Source organism: Danio rerio, chromosome 20 (assembly GCF_049306965.1).
Source record: "Danio rerio strain Tuebingen ecotype United States chromosome 20, GRCz12tu, whole genome shotgun sequence".
NCBI classification, from domain to species: domain Eukaryota; kingdom Metazoa; phylum Chordata; class Actinopteri; order Cypriniformes; family Danionidae; genus Danio; species Danio rerio.
This window is the reverse complement of record NC_133195.1, coordinates 32,083,405-32,105,821: the sequence shown is the minus strand read 5'-3', so window position 1 is coordinate 32,105,821 and position 22,417 is coordinate 32,083,405. Positions and strand designations below refer to the sequence as shown.

The 22,417-nt window shown below is 35.5% G+C and overlaps 1 protein-coding gene across 7 annotated transcripts in view; it reads left to right on the top strand.

Annotated features, from left to right (window-relative positions):
- ryr3 (ryanodine receptor 3) overlaps nt 1–22,417 on the top strand; it is a 149,116-nt gene that overhangs the window by 53,168 nt on the left and 73,531 nt on the right. For all 7 annotated transcript variants that reach the window (XR_012395820.1, XR_012395819.1, XR_012395818.1 and 4 more), the window contains 19 exons: nt 3,207–3,302; nt 3,592–3,710; nt 5,592–5,725; nt 6,827–7,068; nt 8,863–9,055; nt 9,956–10,172; nt 12,130–12,234; nt 13,469–13,572; nt 14,531–14,614; nt 14,708–14,867; nt 14,951–15,095; nt 15,315–15,520; nt 15,838–16,012; nt 16,099–16,307; nt 16,397–16,624; nt 18,308–18,468; nt 18,561–18,720; nt 21,292–21,378; nt 21,467–21,693. Coding sequence is in view for 4 of the 7 variants with exons in the window: in XM_009294775.5 (XP_009293050.2) it covers nt 3,207–3,302; nt 3,592–3,710; nt 5,592–5,725; nt 6,827–7,068; nt 8,863–9,055; nt 9,956–10,172; nt 12,130–12,234; nt 13,469–13,572; nt 14,531–14,614; nt 14,708–14,867; nt 14,951–15,095; nt 15,315–15,520; nt 15,838–16,012; nt 16,099–16,307; nt 16,397–16,624; nt 18,308–18,468; nt 18,561–18,720; nt 21,292–21,378; nt 21,467–21,693 (3,052 nt within the window). In the remaining 3 variants the exon portion in view is untranslated. The remainder of the gene's footprint in view (nt 1–3,206; nt 3,303–3,591; nt 3,711–5,591; nt 5,726–6,826; nt 7,069–8,862; nt 9,056–9,955; nt 10,173–12,129; nt 12,235–13,468; nt 13,573–14,530; nt 14,615–14,707; nt 14,868–14,950; nt 15,096–15,314; nt 15,521–15,837; nt 16,013–16,098; nt 16,308–16,396; nt 16,625–18,307; nt 18,469–18,560; nt 18,721–21,291; nt 21,379–21,466; nt 21,694–22,417) is intronic.

The window sequence follows — 22,417 nt, the reverse complement described above, 5'->3', positions numbered from 1 at the left end:
CAACCTTCAGCTGTTTGCCAATGGTGATGATGGAGAGACATGACAGTTATTAGAGGCAGTCAAACTGCAATTCTATTTTCTTTTATCACCTTGTTGTTGACTCTTAGCCTGATTTATGCAGGACAAATGCACTGTTAGAAAAGGAGGGCCTTGTACTAGATATTAAAAGTTTAGATTCAAGCTCGATTTCATTTTTTGCTAAACTTTAGTTTTTTTCTGTATCTTGAAGATGTTTTACTTCTAGATATGTGATCTTGGGTCTAAAAATGATCTGTGGGTCAAAAATGATAGATTTTTCTTTTATGCCAAAAGTCATTTAAGTATTAAGTAAAGATTCTATTCAGTTAGAATATTTTGTACATTTCCTACATGAACATTTCAAAAATCTATGTTGAATTAGTAATGTAATTTTTAAACATCTCATTTTGACAACTTTATTGGCGATTTTCTCTGTATTTAGATTGTTTTGAACCCTCAGATTCAGTGTTGTATTGGCTAAATATTGTCCTATCTTAACAAACCATACATTAATAAAAGCTTATCTGTTCAGCTTTCAAGTGGATGTAGGATTTGATGTACAAATCTAAAAAAAAGTGGTTCAGAATCACTTTGTACAGTACAGAGTTCTGCAGTGTTGACATTTTTGTTGGCTAGCCCAAAAATTCCATCTGATCTTCATCTTCATCTGATAAAATGCCAAGTGGATTTTTAAAATTACTGCAGATTTTAAACGTCGGGGTAAGAATTTAACCATATTCACACCCTTCAGCTGGGCAATGATGGACCAACAAAAGTGTATAATTTCTTGGGCTAATTTATTTAAATATATTATTGAATTATGTAAATGATGTTTTTCCATCAAATTCGTAAGAAAGTGAAAATCACGGTTAAAATTATATAATTTGTGAGAGTTTGTAGCCCTATGCTAGCATCTGTCTTACGGATATGAGCTGCTGAATTTGTGGTGTCTTTAATATGCAATGTTAGTAGAGATCTTTCCCCACAGAACTTTTCACTCCCATCGTTTTTATGGCACTGTTCTCACACGCTCATTTGACCTGTAAATCTGGTTCTTAATGTCCCATACAACCTCTGCAATCTCATTTAGTTGTTACAACTGCCTTTCACAAGACACATAAAAACTTGAAAAATATCACAAGTCTGGGTTTTTCAGAAGTATTTTACTGCTGTTAAAAGAAAAGGAAAAATATTGGGTTAACTACAGATATTTTTAAAAGGATAGTTCACCCACAAATGTAACTTTGCTCACTATTTACTCAACCTCAAGTAGTTCCAAACCTTTATAAGATTCTTTATTTTTTATTTATTTCAGTTTAGTTTAGTTTTTAGTGTTTTAAAAACTCTTTAGGTTTATGTAGGTCATAATTCATGTTAACAAACCATTAATTGACTATTACTACTAGCTCAATAAACTACTAATTAGCTGTTTACTAATAGTTAGTAAGGTAGAAGTTGAGTTTAGGTTTTGGGTAAGATTAGGGATAAGAATATGATAATAATTTGTAACTACTAATGACCAATTAATGTTTTAGTTAACAGCATGATTTGTGACCAGAACTAAAGTGTTACCAATTCATTATTCTGTTGAACACAAAAGAAGATACAGTGCCCAGTATAATTAAGAACACCTCATTTTGAAAATGAATTTTTTTATCCATTTCTCAGTGAATATACGCAATGTAATTTGGTGTATTTAAACAAAACACATTTATTAAACAGATACATTTATTCAAATAATATTTTAGTGCCTCTTTTTTTTCTTTTTTACATTTTTTAAGGCGACAACTATATTTTAATTTTCTTTTTTTATTAATTTTATTTGTATAATTAATTAATTAATTTTTTGTTTTTTAATATTCTTAATTTTATTTACCTTATGTTTGTATATCTTGGTATCAATAATATGGAATCAATATTATGTATATTTTATTGTCTAACCTAAGATTAACCTAATAAATAATAATAATAATAATAATAATAATAATAATAATATTTATTATTATTATTATTATTATTATTATTATTATTATCATCATCATTATTATATAAATAATATTTTAGTCACCAAACATCTTTAGAAAATAAAAGAGAATACAATTAAATTAAAAAAAAAAAAGGAAACAAATTACAACCTAAAAAATATCAACCAAATTCATTATTATTATTTTTTTGCTTCTCTTGATTTTTCCTCTTTTTTAAATTTGTATTTTATATTTTTCTATTACATAAATTTGGGTGTAGTAGTTTTTGGACTGTTATCGTAAGTTATTTTGTTAGATAAGCTCCAGATTTGGCTTCAGTGCTGACTAATGTATATGCACAAATATAATATTGTTTAGTTTCCTATTAAAATATGAATTTAAAAGATACATTTGTGTGGGGCGTACTTATATATGCTATATATCATATAATACGCTATATATAATATTTTATATTTTGAATAAAGCTGTAAACCTCTAACCATTGACTTCCAAAGTAGAAAAAACAAATACTATAGAAATCAAAGGTTGCAGGTTTACAATTTTCTTCAGAATATCCTCCTTTGTATTCAACAGAAGAAAGATCTCAAACAGGTTTAAAACAAGTGAAGAGAGAGTGAAGAATTTTAATTTCTGGTTGTTTTCTGGTATTTGTTTTTGGATTATTTTGACTTCATATACACCTGTATCTTTAGAGATCGAAATTTGTTTGAAATTTAAACATCTCGCCTCGGTTCACCTTGAGTTGCTCGCCATTTATCAGATCCCCCATCGAGGCCTGCTCTGAATTCAGCTGGCTCTGAGGTGACCCTGGAGAGAGGCCGTGCTGGGTCTGTCTGGAGAACAGTAGGGTGATACATTAGTCTGGTCACAACAGCCAGTTTTTAACGGCTCCATACGGATGCACTCGCTGCCTCAGGAAGCATCTCTTTTCAGGCTGCCTGGGCTTCAAAACAGCTTAGACGATCTCTCCACAAAGTGCCTTTAGCTCATGGCTGAGTTTGATTGATTGCTCTGTGGGAAAAATAATCTTAATCCGTTTTAGTATTTTACTCACACTAGAGGTGCATTCATTTCACGATATGACTAGTTAAGGTGGGAAGCCTTGTGTGAAGGCTAGCGAAAGGGATTTGTGGGTGTTAGCCTAAAGGATGTAGGAAAAGCACTGTAACATTGAGCTTATTGCCATTGATTTTTGTCCATTAGCCGCTTTGATCAAAGGCAACAGGACCAACTGCACACAGTTCTCTCGCAAGCTGGATTGGCTAGTCAGCAAACTTGAGCGATTGGAGTCCTCATCAGGTAAATACCACCATATGTCAACCTGGACACATACATTAGCACTGATTATAGAGGTATTGTACATTAAGCAGCCATAAACAGAGCAATCCACCATCAGCATCTGCACATATCAGTGATTTTAACAGTGGCACCATGTCACAGTAGTATTACACAGCATTCATAGCAGCACACTGATCATTTTCATTATAAAATCAATAGTCATTTGTTTATACAACTCCCTGGTATCTGATTGTGTTCATTGTTCCTTGTGTTTACTGCAATGCAATATTAATAAAGCGCTTCTGTACAGGCATTTTAGAGGTGCTTCACTGTATCCTAAACGAGAGTCCAGAATCTCTGAACATCATCCAGAAGGCTCACATCAAATCCATTATTTCTCTGCTGTACAAGCACGGGCGCAACTACAAGGTCAGCATTTGCTGTTTCTATAAACACACACACAGGCACACACACATACAGTACAGATTGAAAATAAGTATAGAATATAAAGGGTGTTGCTGACCAGTCAAAGTGTTTAGATCTGAGCACTATAAATATTGAATAAAAAGCTGAAAACGCATTTTTCCCCAGTTCCATATTTAAACCCTCAGATGTAAAATAAATCTGTATTTTTGGTATTATGAAGGTGAGAGACAGTGACATTGACATATATAAGATTGGCTGAAGTTTTTTCTTTCTTTATTTGATCATAAATAGAGTATAAATGTACAAATTTTAACTTTTGTAAAAACAATTTTGTTGTAAAATGTCATTTGAGTTAAAATATTCATTCATTTTCTTTTCGGTTTTATTAATCAGGGGTCGCCACAGTGGAAGGAACCACCAACTTATCCAGCATATATGTTTTACTCAACAGATGGCCTTCCTGCTGCAACCCATCAGTGGGAAACACTCACACTCTCCCATTCATACACATACACTACCTACAATTTAGCTTACCCAATTCACCTTTAGCATGTCTTTGGACTTGTGGGGGAAACCGGAGGACCCTGAGGAAACCCATGTGAACACGGGGAGAACATGCAAACTCCACACAGAAATGCCAACTGACTCAGTCAAGGCTCGAACCAGCGCAGTGGTTCAGTGGTTATTACTGTTGCCTTGCAGCAAGGTCTTTATTTCGAGTCCTGGCTAAGCCAGTTGGCATTTCTGTGTGGAGTTTGCCTATTCTCCCCGTGTGTGTGCTCTGGGTCCCCCCGTCACTTTCCAAAGACATGTGCTATAAGTTAATTGGATGTAGTAAATTGGCCGTAGTGTATGAGTATGTGTGAATGGGCAGCTGGAAGGGTATCCACTGGATTAAACAAAAGCTGCTAGTTAGTGATTCATTCCACTGTGGCGACCACTGATAAATGAGGGACTAAGCCAAAAGAAAATAAAGTTAATGAATGAAGCAAAATTTCAAACCACAAAATTGTTTAGAAAAAAACAAAACCGCTAATATTACTACAAAACTTAATTAAAAAAAATATATTTATACTGTATATTATTTATGCCTGTGATATTTTGGTTGATTTTTTTTATACTGAAACTAAGTTTTCAGTGTCACAAGATTCTTCAAAAATCCTTCTGATGTGCTGAATAGGTGCATGGAGAATTTTGTTTATTATCAATGTTGAAAACAGCTACACTTTTAATTTTGGTTTTGACACGTTATCAGAGTCCGAATTGCAGGGGGGTTTGGGGGGGTCAAATTAACACTTGATCCCTGACGAAAAAAATAATCAAAATAGTTTGCTCTGATCTGTATCTTAAAAATATTAATAATTAAAATATTAGATAACTTTAACAACTTTACATAATTTAGATAACTTAAACTGGAAAACTTGACCCCCCCACCCATCGCCAATGTATACTTCGCACCCTGTACATTTTCATTATCCATTATCGTGTATTACTGTAAATATCTTTATCTGATTTTGAATGTCTCATGACATAATTAAAACATGAATGCCAAAAAATAAAAAATCTCTCTGACATGGTACATCAGTGTAACTCCAAATGAAAGGTCAGATATTTTAACAAGGGGCAGGTGTCTCTGCGGGTGTACACTCTTGCTGCTTGACTTGAGAATTCCTCTGTCTTATAAAATGTGGGTCATGTAAACTCATAAAATACGTTTTAGGAGCTGCACAGCTTGTTACACTAGCAAACACTCTTAAGTATGCACTTGAGAATATGCAGGCACAAGACTGTAAATTTTTTGAGCTGGGAGATGTGCCGTATAAAAATGTGTTTAAAGCAATAAAACACCCGCATTGTTAAAATGTTTCCCATTCTCCCTTACAGATTCTGGATGTTCTCTGTTCCCTTTGTGTCTGCAACGGTGTAGCTGTGAGAGCCAATCAGAATTTCATCTGTGACCACCTGCTTCCAAGGAGAGACCTGCTGCTCCAAACACGACTGGTCAATGATGTCCAAAGGTGAACTCAGCACTTTTTGTTATGTTTTCCTCTATACATAGTGGCATTTAAAGCATTGAGGTTGGTAAGATTGATTTTGAAAGATGTCTGCATACGGACTCACCAAGACTGCATTCATTTGTATTCAATGATTAAGTTACAGTTTGTAATCAAAAAGTATTTTTATGATTTTTAGATTTTAAAAAGTCCAAAAAATAGCACATATCAAACAAAAAATATTTTGAGTGTATCCTTCATGTATAAGACTAATAACTAATAACTAAACAAAAGGATAATATAAATATTGTATGGTATTTATATCATAAATATATATGTTGAATATAATAATATAAGGGAAAACTTGTTGTGGTGAACTTTTAATTTTTTTTTCATTTTAATTTATTATTGTATTTTATTTTATTTAAGTATTATATTATTGTATTTAAAGTAATTACATTTATTTTGTATTATTACATTTTAAAAAATTTAATTAAATTAAATTGAATTTTATTTTATTTCAATTTTTTTATTTAATTTTATTATATTGTTTTTTTATTTTGTTTTATTGTTTTTTAATTTAATTTTGTTTTATTTTGTTTTGTTTTAATAATTTTATTACAGTTTATACATTTTTTACATTTAATTTAATTTAATTTTGTTTCATTACATTTTTTAGTAAATTTAATTTTGTTTTGTTTTGTTTTATTTTTTTTTAATTAATTTTATTACATTTTATAAATATTTTTACATTTAATTAAATTTTATTTTGTTTTATTGCATTTTTTATTTAATTACATTTTCTTTTATTGTATTTAATTTAATTAATATTTTATTTTATTTTAATCGATTTCATTATTTTCGTGTTTTTAGCATTAACAACTTTTACATTTGTTTATTTGCCTTCAAAATTTTAAAAATATATATGCAGCCGTTTACATCTTTGCTTCTTTCATATTTTCAGTAGATATGTGTGCTAGACCACTTGTCAGAAATATTCATTTGGAAACCAGTGTTTTTCACTAAACCAATCATGGTCAATGCAAAAAAACACAATCAAGTGGGTAATATTTTAAAATTACTAATGCATTTTTATTACACATTATTTTCTGTAATTATTTACAGTATGAGACCCAACATCTTCCTGGGCATGAGTGAGGGCTCTGCGCAGTATAGGAAATGGTACTTCGAGCTGATCATCGATCAAGTAGACCACTTTGTAACCAGTGAGCCCACTCACCTTCGCGTTGGCTGGGCCACCACTAAAGGCTATGCCCCGTATCCCGGCGGTGGGGAGGGCTGGGGAGGAAACGGTGTTGGAGATGATCTTTACTCCTACGGTTTTGATGGCCTTCATCTGTGGGCAGGTACATTTAAGGGAATATTTCATCCAAATATGACATTTCTGTCATCATTTACTCTCCCTCCACTTGTTGTAAACCAATGTAAATTTCTTTTCTCTGTTGAATTCAAAAGAAGATGTTTTGAAGAATTTTGGTAGCCAAACAGTTAAGGAATCGCTCCACTTATTTGAGAATAGGCTAACTTTACCACTCCCCTAGAGGTAAACAGTTGAGTTTTACCATTTTTTAATCCATTGAGCCAATCTTCGTCTGACTGGAGCTTTTTTAGCATAGCCTAGCATAAATCATTGAATCAGATTAGACCATTAGCATCTTGCTCAAACGTTTTTACTTATTGATATAATATGATTAAATGATATGGATTTTTTATTTTTGAATATGATGCTAATGGTCTAATCTGATTAAATGGATTATGCTAAGGTAAGCAAAAAGTGCTCTCGCCAGACCTGGGGCCTCATGTACGAAGACTTGGAAATCTTACCAAAACATTGTATACGCACAAAGCTGTAAATGTGCGTACGCAGAAAAAAAATCAGATGTATGAAACACTGCGTACGCCGAATCTCACGCATATTTTTTTGTACATCCCAATGAACGTGAAACTGAGCGCAACATGCACGAGCACAAAACCCCTCCCTGCCTCCTCCCCCGTATGAATATGCTAATGACTATGCTAATGGAAAAACCCAACGGAAAAGCAATGGCAAAATCAAGCAAGAAGAGAAACTTTGAACAGAATGTGAATTGGAGGTGCTGCTTTCGGAGGTAGACCGGAGAAAATCAGTGTTATTTGCAAGTTTGCGGAATTAACAACAAAAGAAAAAAAATAGAGTGGGAGAGTTTAGCTGATGCGGTTAACACAGTTGGGTCTGAACATCGCACCGAGTGCATTAAAAAAAGAAATAGTGTGGTTTATATTTGTAAAATGTTGCAGTACCAGTGGCGCACCTCGTAAGACGTATGTCATCATGTTTTGACACGTTCGAGCATGAACTCGGATCGAATCCAGTGTCTTTATAGCAATGTGCGCGCAGTAGATAGCTCAGATTACATTGGGAAAACAGGCGACTGCTGCAAATTGTGCTTTAATGTTTAGCTGGTCAATTGTATGGTATGGAAACCTTATATACCTGCTAGATGAACCCATCTCATACAGCTGCCATTGCAAGGCTCAGACACTTTGTAGAGAGGAATTTAACACAACTGCCTCTAGGAGTCGCCAATGGAAATAAAACAGACACGCACATAAAATGTGTGTACGGCAGCCAGAAAGCTGCCGTGAAGCTGCGCACATTCCCACGTTCAGTTCATGGTTAGTAAATCCAAACGTGAGCGATTCTGAGCGTGAAACCTGGCGTACGCAAAGTTTTTGTGCGTACGCAGCGTTGATACATGAGGCCCCTGGAGATTGGCTGAATGGATTTAAAAATGATTAAACTCCACTGTTTAACTAGAGATGAGTTCTAAAATGAGCCTATTTCCAAAATAAGTGAAGGTTTCCTTTAATGGTTTCCATTGACTTCCATAATATTTTTAGTTTCCCTACAATGGAAGTCATTGTTACCACTGGATACCTAGATTCTTTAAAACATCTTTTTTTGTGTGTTCAACAGAAGGAAGAAACTGAACTTGAGGGTATGTAAATGCTGAGTACATTTTCATTTTGAGTGGACTGTTCCTTTAAGGCTGCATTACCAGTGTCTTTTCTTGCATAGTTTTTTATCGAACTCATTATCTTCATAGATTGTCTGAGTAGTAGTATTAACACAAATCTGCGATTCTCTCCACATCTGACAGGGCGAATCCCGCGGGCCGTGGCCTCTATTAACCAGCACTTGCTGAATTCAGACGATGTTGTGAGCTGCTGTCTGGATCTCGGAGCTCCTAGCATGTCTTTCCGAATTAACGGTCAGCCCGTGCAAGGCATGTTTGAAGACTTCAATGTAGATGGCTTCTTCTTTCCCGTCGTCAGTTTCTCTGCTGGGGTCAAGTGAGTTTCTCCAATATAAAGTTTCCAAGACTTATGAGAGATATTGTGTTTAGACGGGATATGTTTACATTTATTTTAGTGTTGTCAAATTAAGCCAGGAGCAAATCAGTACTTTAAAAATGGTCAGTAAAGATTCAATTCAACTCATGTTTATTTATATAAAGCTTTTCACAATGTAGATTGTGTCAAAGCAGCTTAACATATTTCTAGTAAAGTCTAGATTTCAGAGATGAAGTTCAGTTTTGTTTGGTTCAGTGTGGCTTAAAGAGCATCAAATGTTTCACAAACATATTTCTTTAGTGTGTGAATGCAGTCAGAGGCATTTAAATGAGTCAGAATAAGCACAATAATGAAGAGTTTGATCATTGCGAGCTCTGCATGCTCATAAATTGTTTTGCTTTAACCAAAATGCTTTAAAAAGTAGGCTTTTTGCTTGAATATCTCTTTCGATATCCCTGTATTACTTAGAATACTTAATTGGAAAAGTAATACTTTTAAATGCTTCAAAGTACACACTGCAAAACTTAAAGAGTGTTAAAGATTTTAGCTGAAACTATGTCCTTGGTGATATCTATAATGCAAGTCAACAAATATATACAGGCAAAGTTAAATTAATATTTGTGAGTCCTAACTATACATTAAGGTCTAATGAAGTGAGACTCTAGAAATGGTTTTGAGTGTGTGTATAATAGTTTTTCTCTGTTCTTGGAATTATAAATTTCTGAAATCAGTTGTTGTGCTTTGACAAATGAGTCCTTTCTTTTTCTGGGTAGCTTTATGTTCAGTCAACACAGACAGGCTATAACTCATTTGACTTCTCCACCAACTGCATAGATATTTCTGGATTAATGATTATTTAGCCAATTCAACTTGAGTTTGTTTAATTTTTTCGCCCCCAAGGGTCCGTTTCCTGTTGGGTGGTCGGCATGGAGACTTTAAGTTCCTGCCTCCAGCAGGTTATGCACCATGTTATGAAGCCCTGCTTCCCAAAGAAAAGATGCGTGTGGAGCCTGTTAAGGAGTATAAAAGAGACCTGGAGGGAGTGAGAGATCTACTGGGCACCACAGAGTTTCTGTCCCAGGCCTCCTTCATCCCTGTTCCTGTCGACACCAGCCAGGTCAGATATGATCAGAAACAAAGTAACTTTCAATGCTTATAAACACATTTCAAGGGGCTGCATGATTAACAGCAGATTAATTTAACATGAACTCACACTGCTTTAAGCTGGCCAGTATAAAATGTTTTATGCAATAAAATGATTCAAGAAAATGTATTTTAATTTAAAATAAATTATTGAAATTATTATTTTTAAATAATAATTGTCATGAATGCCATATTGATGTGCAAATTACAGTAATCTGTGCTGCCCTACAAACAAACACAGCAAACATGGCAAATATTTTTAAAGGTCCTGAGAAGTGCTTTGAAATGTGCTTTTTTATTTGATGTTTGACGTAATGTCGAAACCAGTGTTGCCAGATATAGCTGACTTTTTCCAGCCCCAAAGCTGTCCAAAACCTGCCTAAACACACAAAAAACACCCAAAATATTACATCAAAATTATCCTGATTACTTTAACTGTCATATTTTTCTAATCATACAGCAACCAACAGCAGCAGTGACAGAACCACAACATAACGTGAAGTGGAGTCAGATTTAGATTTTTTTACCCACACAATCAAACTTGAAGGTGTGGTCCAGAGTGTATTTTTAAGGCTTGGTTGTGTTTATAAGATGCAATACAATGTGTACTCATGCTTCACTTGTAGAAAATCATATTATGTTTTTACATAACTTACTTACAGCTAACATGAAAACGAGACCCGCCCTCAAGAGGCACTGATTGGTCCGCTAACATAATGTGCTGTGATTTGCGGATTGGCTTCACGTCGCTCCCCTACAAGAGTGCGTATTTGTGCTGTGTTAACAGTCCAGTCAGAGGCTCAGAGCAGCGCTCTGTTAGCAGCGTAGCTGCCTGAATAAGACAGAAATGAAGAGCACACAGCTCACGCCTGATCTCTAAAATAAAACTGCCCCCTCTACAACATACTGTTAACGCTAGAAACTGTGCCTGCAATTGATCAGTTTTAACAAATAAAAATACTTGCAGGTTGTGGCTTACAATCCACAGCTTTGTCTGTTAGAGGAGTTTTAACCGAATCCAGCACTGAACTGGGAGAGATTCTAGATGTTCCCTTTGTCAAATGCTAGCGCTAGATCTTTTTTATATAATTCTCTGGAACATAATTAAAATTAATTTGTAAGCACTTCTCTCTTTGTGTTGTGTCCTTTGGAAGCCCAAATACAGAAACAGAACAAGCTTTATGGAAATAGCAGTGTTTGGATGGCATTTTAGCTTTCTCTGCTTTAACATTACAGCACCTCTGGCCATGCCCCTCTGCTGCGCAGGGTGGGTAATGTAGCTGTGTGAACATAAACAACATCTCTGAATGTAATACGCTCAAAGTTCAATGCAAACGTAGACATTGGCTTTTACAGAGTTACTCTGGCTTAGTAAAGCCTAAAGTGAACAAATTTGGGGACTACAAAAAAACCTTAGTGAGATCACAAATGCTTCAGGTTATGCATGAGCAGGCATTTTGTTGTACCACCGCTCTGCCAGTGAGAGTGGTTGGGCTCAAGTGCATATCTTATATCTTGTTTATATCTTCTAAATGTGAATTTTATCACTGTTTTGAATACTGATACTAACATCTAAAAAACTTTATTTTAATTTTATGGGATCATGCATTTTTACAAACAAATTTTACTATACTATTGCTTCAAAGATTTTAGCTAAATTAGAGGTCCTTGGTGATTTTTGTAATGCAAGTCAACGACTACTAAACTTTGAGACTCTCCCAAAAAACATGTAGAGACAAAACTGTATTGTGGCCCAATTGTGCAACTTTACCAAAAGACATCATACATGGCAATAAAAGAAAATCAGTTTACGATTGCATTTCTCCCCACCTCGTCGAGCTTTAATCTTTCTTGTGCGATTCTTTCAATATTATTTTATTGACTCTGCTCAAATGTAAATTTGTTGTTATTTTGTATGTCTTGTGATCCAGATTGTCCTGCCTCCACATCTTGAAAACGTGCGGGACAAGTTAGCTGAAAACATCCATGAGCTCTGGGGCATGAACAAAATCGAGCTTGGCTGGATGTACGGCAAGGTAAGGGATGCTAAACAGCATCGTTAGTATTTCATCAGAAACAAGATCATCTCTGTATGACATAGGAGCAGATATCCAGATAATTTCTGCAGTGTGCCTTTAACTACCCAGAGGAGGATAATTGAAAATGTCAACCTGAATTGAGCATGCTTGGCTTCAGCATTAAATGAATATTTAAGCATCCCAAGAAGCGACACAGCAGATGGGCATGCAGATCTCATTCTCAGATAGTAATGGCAAAAGAAAAGTACTTAGATCCGGTTTTATGCCTTCCGCTGTTCGCTGCAGGAGAGTAACTCCAGAAATTGCAGAGCACAGTGGAAAAAGCTTTGCAGTATCACTGTAGTTAAGACAATCTTAATGAGCAGCATGCTGTCCAGCCCCATGGCAGAAAAAATGAATTATGGTTGAGCACTGCCGTTACTCTTGAGGCCAGATCTTAGCATTCATTAAGAACAAATATTTCAGAGGCCCAGCTGCTCTCAGATTAATCAGATTTTAATCAGACTCTGCTGGCTCAAGGTAGCATTGTTGTGAGCGTGTGGGGTTACAGGACAAGAGCAGCTTGGCAAGCACAATGCCACTTTCATCTCACCACCGTTATTCAATCCTACAGTAAATGCTTTACCATCTTCTCCCACATAACATCAGTCTAAAGAGATTTACGGGTCAGAGATTGGTATTAGTTTTGCGGTGTCTGACTTAAATCATATCACCTCCCTTGCTGATTCATTATTTCTCCCCTTAATTTAAAGTTGGTATAAAATCAAAATTCGCTCTTCTTCTTTTTATACACAGTCAAGCACGAAATTATTCATAGCCCTGGCAAATTCTGACTTAAAGATTTACTTTTATTCAACCAGCAGGCTTTTTGACCAAAAATGACACAGGCTTCTCTCAGAAGTTAATAAGACTATGTTCAAGTGGCATCATTGTGGAAAAAAATATTTCTTTAAGTAACTTTAAGTCCGAATTTCCCTGGGGTATGAATAATTTTGGGCTTGACAATATGTAGTAGTGCTTGTCATAAACAATGTATACAGTATGTGCATGGATCCTTATTTTGTAAAAATTAATTTTACTCTCAATCTTTAATCAAATAACCCTTCGAAATCACTTTTCTTTACTTCTGTTCACACAGAATGCCTTTAGGCTGAAAATTCATGATATTCTTATAGATAGCCAATATAATATAATATGATTAATCAGTATAAATAAATGTATATTTTTTCAGGTCCGAGATGACAACAAGAGGCAGCACCCTTGTCTTGTTGACTTCTCTAAACTGCCAGAAACAGAAAAAAATTATAACCTGCAAATGTCAACTGAAACTTTAAAGTGAGTATTACCAGTAGGGCTGTGTGATTTGGGGAAAATATTTAATTGCAATTTTTTTGACAGATATTGCGATTTTGATTTGATTTACGATTTAATTTTGTGGTCAAGCTTCAGCTCAATAATCTGTATCGTAGATACTTACTGCTAAAACGCAGTGATTGTTAGTTAAAAGAACTGATAATATATTACAGTAACTTAAATATTTAGAAATGAAACACTCATTTTTCTTTATAACAAACAGTAAACGCAAATAAAATGACCTTACCTTTCTGTAAACAAGTTAAACTCAAATTAAGGAGATAGTGTAGCTTGTTATAACAACAAAAAAATAAAAATAATTATAAAAATACAGAACACTTAGCAAGCTAACACTGCTGAAACAACTCTGAAATTGTACTTTGCTGTTGCTTGCTACTAGATTGAGTGGTACTGGCAATACTTTCAGTTGACTTTTTAGCAAGACACTCATCACTTAATTGTGCTTACTCAATTGCTAGTAGGATTATTACACACAGACGGCAGTCACGCATTTGCTCTGGGCAGGGGAAATCGAATAATACAAAAATATTTCATATCGCAGCCCCTTGCGATTATTTAATTGCAATGTTTCAAATTACGATTCGGTTTTAATTAATCGCATGGCCCTAATTACCAGTATCTTGCTTTACATAGAATTGCATGTGTAAAAGTTTGTCATTTGGGACAGAATTATTAAAATGTTTATGGTAAATAAATGATATTTTAGATAGGCTTTGGCTATAAATTCATATTAGCCTTTTGACTTGATCAAAATATTTTGATCATATTTTGATATTTTGCAATAACCAGCTTAATGAGGCGTTGAACTGAATAATTTAATTTGATTAAACTGGTGATGCATGGCTTGTCTTTAACATAAAGTATTGCAATATCGTTTGCTGATCATTTCTTCAGTTTTTTTAAACTTGATCTGTTTCAGGACCCTGCTTGCTTTGGGCTGCCATGTTGCACAGGTCAATATAAATGCTGAGGACGATCTGAAAAAGATGAAACTGCCAAAAAAGTAAAACCAACACACATATTAAACACAAAAACATACTGTTTGTATAACAACTAGATGTGTTAAGGAAATTTTTTTGTGTTTTTTGTCACACAGCTATATGATGGCAAATGGTTATAAACCAACTCCACTGGACCTTTCTGAAATAAAACTGAATCCTGGTCAAGAGGTTCTAGTTGATAAACTGGCTGAAAATGCTCATAATGTTTGGGCTAAAGATCGCATAAAGCAAGGGTGGACCTATGGCATTCAGCAGGTAACCATGTTCATTAATCATTAGATATGATTTTTTTAACAATAAAACTGTATACAATTATCTCTTTTTCATTTTATTCAAAGGATTTGAAAAACCGCCGAAATCCGCGTTTAGTGCCATATGCTTTATTAGATGAACGAACAAAGAAATCGAATAGAGACAGTCTTCGGGAGGCCATCCGTACTTTGGTTGGATATGGATATTTCATAGACCCACCCGATCAAGAGAGTGAGTTTTATCTTGTGTGTGCATTTACAGTTAAAGTCAGAATTATTAGCCCTCCTGAATTATTAGCCTCGCTGTATTTTTTTCATTAAGCTAGTATTTTTGACTTCAACGTTATATAATATATTTCAATTTGTTGTTTTTTGCTCAATTATTAAGATCTTTGTAGGAATTTGATTTATTTTAATTGGTCAAAGATTGACAATAATCTTTCGTGTTCAGCTGCTCACCAGGTAGAAAAGGAGGGCATTGAATCCATCCGTCTCTTCCGTGTGGAGAAGACGTATGCTGTGAAGACAGGAAAGTGGTATTTTGAGTTTGAGGCGATTACTGGAGGGGACATGCGGGTGGGCTGGGCACGGCCCGGATGCCGACCTGATATCGAACTAGGAATGGATGACCAGTCATTCGTCTTTGATGGCCATAGGGTGATTATCTGATGCTTCCTCATTGATCTGCTATTTGTTTCATTTTGTTTCTTTATGACAAGATAATTAGGACATACTGTACAGTTGGACCGTATTTTAAAAGTATTTAATGCATTTTAAATGACTCTGTATATCATCTTCTGTTTGATGGGAATGCATGTTTGTTAATAATGCAAAGAAAAAGCAATATTTTGACCCTTACTATGTGTTTTTGACTATTTCTAAAAATATACCCATGTTTTGTGGTCCAGGATCACATGTTAGTCAATTAAGGATAATACAATTGTTTATTGTTCTGATCCAAAAACTTCTCCCAGGGCCGGCGGGTGCATATGGGAAGTCATTTCTTTGCGAGGTCATGGAATAAAGGAGATGTGGTGGGCTGCTTGATCAACATGGAGGACAAATCCATGATATTCACCCTAAATGGAGAGATCCTGATCACCAACAAGGGCTCTGAGCTCTGCTTTGCTGACTTTGAAACTGAAGATGGTAAATAAATAGGCAATAATCTTTGTATCTATAACAACTAAGTGGTCTCTTGAGCTTGAAAATTATTGACCTTTGTCTCCCCTCAGGGTTCATCCCAGTGTGCAGCCTGGGTCTTTCCCAAATTGGTCGTATGAACCTGGGAAAAGACGCAAGTACATTTAAGTACTACACAATGTGTGGCCTTCAAGAGGGATTTGAACCTTTTGCTGTCAACATGAATCGCGAGGTCACTATGTGGTTCAGCAAACGCTTGCCAACATTTGTGAATGTGCCTGAAGATCATCCCCATATTGAGGTACAGTCGATTACATTTTAGGGCATTTTGGAAAAAATCTTTTTGATCATCTGAGTTGGGTTCTATCATTGGCATCACTTTGCATTTAGGTTACTAGAATAGATGGGACCGTGGACACACCTCCTTGTCTAAAGGTGACACACAAGACATTTGGCACACAGACGAGCAATGACGACATGATCTGTTGTCGTCTAAGCATGCCTGTTGAGTTTCACGCAGGCCCTCGGAAGATCACTGATATCAACGAGGTGATTGCTGAAGACCAAAGAGCTAAAAAAGACGATGGAGGCAAGGTTGATTATGGCAGCATTACAAAGGTAAAAACAAGAGAGATTATACTTAACTTGTCAGACTCACAATAGATAATCCTGGGTCATTCTAAGACCTTTGAAATCCTTTCGAAGGGATAATTCACCCCAGCATTTCTAATTTCTTTCTTCTGTTGAACACAAAACAAGATAATCTGAGGAATAGTGGAAACCATCATCCATTGACATCCATAGTAGGAACAAAAGTTCTATGGAAGTCAATGGCTGCTACTTTCCAAAAATCTTCAGAATATGGTCCTTTGTGTTAAACAGAGGAAAGTAACTCAAAGAGGTTTTGGTAAAGTGAAAGATGACTAAATGATGACAGAATATTCTAGAACTATACATTTACTACTGCTCGTAATTTATCCAGGGATAACAATTAATTAATATTATTCTTAAAATAATGTTTTACACCACGCATTCCTAAAAAACAGGTTATGTTCTTATTTTTCTGATGGCTGATTGACTGAATGAAGCATGGATCGTGCAACCTCATATTATGTATTCCTGACTCAAAATGTGTCAGACTATAAAGCTAGGAACATAATAGGCTTTTCTATACTCCAGTTGACACATTGTCAGTTACAATTTCCTCAATTTCCTAGTCACTATTTCCTCCTCAACCCTAAAATGACTGTTTATACACAGTGTTTTCTTGAATGCATGAGTTTGCTGATTGGGAGATGGTTGCGAATCATCCAGCCATAATTTTCTAAAGGCCAATTTAAACTGCACTGCATAGATGGCACTTCATAAGGATTTGTCAGATCAGTGTGATGGTCTATTGTTTTCAGCATTGTTGGGTTGTAGAATATCTGAAAAGTGGTATCCTGTAATCGATTGTCCAAAAATGAGGACCTCTTTCTGTATGGTGTGAATTGGCTTTAATAACGTATTTACGTTTTATTGTAAGTGTCTTAACAGTTATCAAGTTGTAAATATGAGTTTGTCACAGTCACGTTATTTGCCTTAAAAAATGTATCACCCACTTTTACTGTATACTATATATATTTATAACATTATAAGGAGCTTACTGATGATTGTGGTATTTCCTTTAAATCAAATGATTGTTTTGCTTTGTGCAAAGCATGCAATATACATCAAATAGATATTTACATATGTTAATATGCAAAACTTGGAAGAAAAATCAAAGTTAAGTAGTCTTTGTGTTAAAAAGATACCAGTAACTATATCAGCCAGTTTCCCCTTAGCAATGTTTATGGTCTATGGCCTATCCAATCAAAACTATTTCTTTTTTTTCAATAAATAGTTTTTCTTTTTGTAGATATGTTGTTAGATACCGTTCATGTCAGATTTCTGACAAGGTTACTATGGTGGGTAGACACAGTACATTTAGTAATATTAGTAATTAGCAATAATTCTGATGAATTGCACATGAAGCCAGCACTGTTTTACACTGGTGACGTTTGGGGTAACAACGGAAAAGTGGTGCTTACTCTGTTCCAGTAACCTGGGGTAAAAATAAAACTGTAGTAAATCTGCTTGGAAATTACAAGTGTGAAATGTTCCTTTACATGGGGTTAATGGCATGATTTGGAATAACAGTAACCTTTTAACTGCAGTGTGGATGCCCTGTATTTGAAGACTGAGTATCTAACTCTGAACAATGTCAGCCAATGTCTATTTTATTATAATGCTCTTTTAATGTTTGATGTACCTTTGCTTTAGTACTTCTACTCTGTGAAAGTATTTGCCGGACAAGATCCATCGTCGGTCTGGTTGGGCTGGGTAACACCAGACTACCACTACTACAGCAAACACTTCAGCCTTGACACAGTTCGCACTGTCACTGTAACTCTGGGAGATGAGCGGGGACGTGTTCATGAGAGGTTTGTAAAAAAAAAACCTGTTGTTGTCTTTTCACACAGTCACAAACACTTGATTTTTTCCACTGTCCTTTTTTTCATCTCTCTTAATTCAGTGTGAGGAGGAGTAACTGCTATATGGTCTGTGCTGGTGACGTTGCCAGTAGCTCCACAAGTCGTAGTAATGTTGATCTGGAGATTGGCTGCTCCATAGATCTGGCCTCAGGCCTGGTTTCATTCACTGCCAATGGCAGAGAGCTACCTACTGCATACCAGGTAATCTCAACTTTTTTCTTTTAACAAAATAGGACGCAGTCACAGTGCTGGGCTTTGTAATATCATAATGAAGCGTTAACTACAAGAGTAAATAATTCAGTGCAACATTTCATTTTTGCTTAAAACGTATTAAAAGATCCAAAAAAAGCAAAACTGTTAAAAACTATAACTGCTATAGTGCTTACAAAAGTCAGAGATAGATTACATTTATCGACTTGAAGGTATTTAATTGTCTTTAAAGTATCTAAATTTCTGGTAAAGTTGCAAACAACAGTGTATTTCAGTAGAATAACATACAAAAATTGTATTTAATATGCAATTATCAGCCTGGGTTGCAATTATCATAGAACAATGACTACCCCAGAACAGTAATGTTGTATTAACCAAAATGTTGCCAAAATGTCTGAAATCACAATTGTAATAAGTACAATTTCTGTTGTAATTTGGACATTTGGACAATTGTCTGTGGGCGTTTTGTTTGTTTGTGTATGAGAGTGTGTATGGGTGTTTCTCAGTATTGGGTTGCGGCTGTAAGGGCATCTGCTGCGTAAAACATATGCTGGATAATTTAGTGGTTCATTCCACTTTGGCGACCCCAGACTAACAAAGGGACTAAGCTGAAAAGAAAATGAATGAATGAATGAATGTGTATTTTTTAATTGTCTTTATTTTTTAATTGTAATTATTTTCTGGTAATATCAGTTTTGCCAGTAGACTATGGGATATGGGATAGTAAAATGTCCACTGCATGTGCAGAATCCAGATGACCAGTAGGATCATGAATGCTTTTGGTGCCTTTTTAAAATACTGTGATTTTAAACACAACTCCTGCTTTTTTACACACATTTTTGGCCTAGTACTATACAGTAGTTTGCATATGTGGTGCAATGCGGCCCAGTGTGCAGTTACTTATTCCCATTTAGTAAATGCACATCTAAATTTCAAAATAGAGAGAGAGCCAGTAACAGCTAGTGCAATTCAACATTAATGAATCTCTGCACAAAATAAGCTCTTAATTTGCTTCAGGCTCTAATGTTTAAATCAGACTCGCAATAGCAAATATTTGAAGACATTATCATGTTTAAGCAGACTAGGTTTACATTAACCCTAAATAGTGTGCAAGACTGTAAAGAATGGTTTTTAACTATAGCGGTTCGAACTTTAAGTGATCAGTATGATGGTGAAAAACTACATTTTTAATCAAACCATCCTTCTGCAATCCTATACCAAAAACAGAAATAAGGGCAGTTATGATAGCTAAAAATGTGGGAGTGTTGCTATTATGTGACTGTACTGTATTGCAATAAGAAGCAAATAAGGCCCAATTCTATCTTTGTACCCCTACCCCTTCCTTGTCCCACTTGGCCTTTAAAACTGAGTGTGAAGGGGAAGGGCTTCAAAATTTAGCCCTTAGAAATAAGAAACCACTACAACACCTACACATGTCATCATATATTACTGCGATTTTTTACTTCATATGAGATCAGACAATCACGACTGCTGTAGTTATTTCAGTTGTGTTATTTTTTGTTATTTATATTCAGAAAATCACTAAAGGCATATATTATGTTATTATAACGATCTTATGTGGCAGTAAGATCTTAACTGTACTGTGCATTTACACAGTGGCCAAATTCATCTATTTAAACACACCAAAAACAACATTAACATTATAGCAGACACTGTAAAAAGCTTCTTCTTAGCCACTAGACTTTTCTGATATTCGAATGTCATCGAGTGTCCGAATGTTGTGGGACAGCTATACAGGAGTCATGATTATGGACTATAGATAGTGAAAATTATTGTTTTTTATTTTAGCATTTTCTTTTTAAAAGCTTGACGGTAAAACACGAACACGGTTATAAATGTATTAAAACATGTGCTTGATTGTTGTAAAAATTTGTAAAAATGAAAAAAAAAAAAAATTGTAAATCTCCTTACTTCCGGGTGCAGCTATCCTGCCGCTGTGGCTTGTGTATACTGGGAAATTTTCTTAACCCTTGGTTTCGAGTGTGGTCCTGAAAAATCTATGTTCGAAGGGGTATCTAGCCCTTCCCCTTAGCCCTACGCCGCAACGCTAAAGAGAATTGGGACTCCCTACCCCTTCACGAGAAATGAGGGGTAGGGGTAAGGGAAAGGACTATGAGGTAGAATTGGGACTGGGCCTCAGTGTTGATGTTAAATCAAAAGTAATTCAAAAATACTTGAAAATGAAATGATTTAATGACAATAATTCCCTGCTGTTACAACTGAATTAATTATAAAATAACTACATAAAATGATGAAACATGAAATGATAAAAAACATATGCTATTAATTCTACCCAGTAAATGTAAAAGCGATCACATATTGTGTATCTTTCTTGACCGTGTGACCAAAGCCCAAATACTGAAACATACAAACTGACTAATAAACATGTGACCACATTGTAAAACCCCCAAAGTCCACATATTAACTAGGCCCTGATCTTATCAGTATCTGCCTTTGGAATCTGTATGGAGCTTCTTGGTGAAAAAGACATGTTTTGCCATATAAATGCATATGATCAAGCTTTCTTCTCCCTTCTTTTAGGTTGAGCCTAACACTAAGCTCTTCCCTGCTGTGTTTGTTCAACCCACAAGCCCAAACCTCTTCCAAATTGAGTTTCCGAAAATCCCAGTAAGTCTACTCTATTATTAATCCACTCACATGCCTCCATTTCCCACATTACAATTCACTAACTTGATCTGCATGGATTCCCACACAGGATGCAATGCCCCTGTCCTCAGCCATCTTTAAGAGTTTGCTGAAAAACCCAGAGCCGCAGTGTCCTCCACGATTGGACGTGCAGACCATTGTTTCTGTGCTGTGGAGCCGAATGCCCAACACGTTTCTAACCGTGGAAACGGCCCGTGTGAGTGAGAGGCATGGCTGGGTGGTGCAGTGTCTGGAGCCCCTGCAGATGATGGCTGTGCACATCCCAGAGGAGAACAGGTGACACATTGCTCATGTGCTTGCTTTTACACATGCGATGACTGGCAACTGATCATGGGAATGTGACCTTTCGTTGAAATAAAACCCCTTAAGTGCTCATTTGGCTCCTTACTCAAATGCCAACTGGCTAGAATCAAGATCTTAAGGCTAGCATTAAAAAAAAAAAATCTTCCTATTGTGATGTATATTATCTTAAATAATAAAATTTTTTTTTTTGTTTTTTTGCCAGTACAGATTTGAGGTTTGCATTGTTGTGGTTGGTTTGTACCACCCTGTTGTTTCAAGTGAAATTGAAGGATATTAGGGCACTTATTTTTAAAAAATCAACATGTATGGGTAGATCATTTATAACTGAATGTTATATTATAATGTCAGTTTTGATTTCAAGTTGACTTTTTTGCCTTCAAAGCAGGATAAATCTGCCGCAGTAGGATGCTTCAAAATGGGAGCAATCTTGGCCAGCGTATTGAAGGGTTGTTTCAAATCGTAGTGCTCAAAACTGGCCACTTCAAATGGTGCTTTGTATTAAAGGATTTCAAAGGGATGGATGCTTTTCACTCCCATGAGTTTGTTTTGTGATGTAGACTATGCTAGTGTGTTTTGTTGGTCTCCTAACAGCCTTTTTTAGTGGTGAGGCAAAAAGTTAAAATCAATTTAGTGAACTTTGTTAAAGTAGTACACTCTCAGAAATAAAGATACGCAAGCTGTCACTGGGGTGATACCT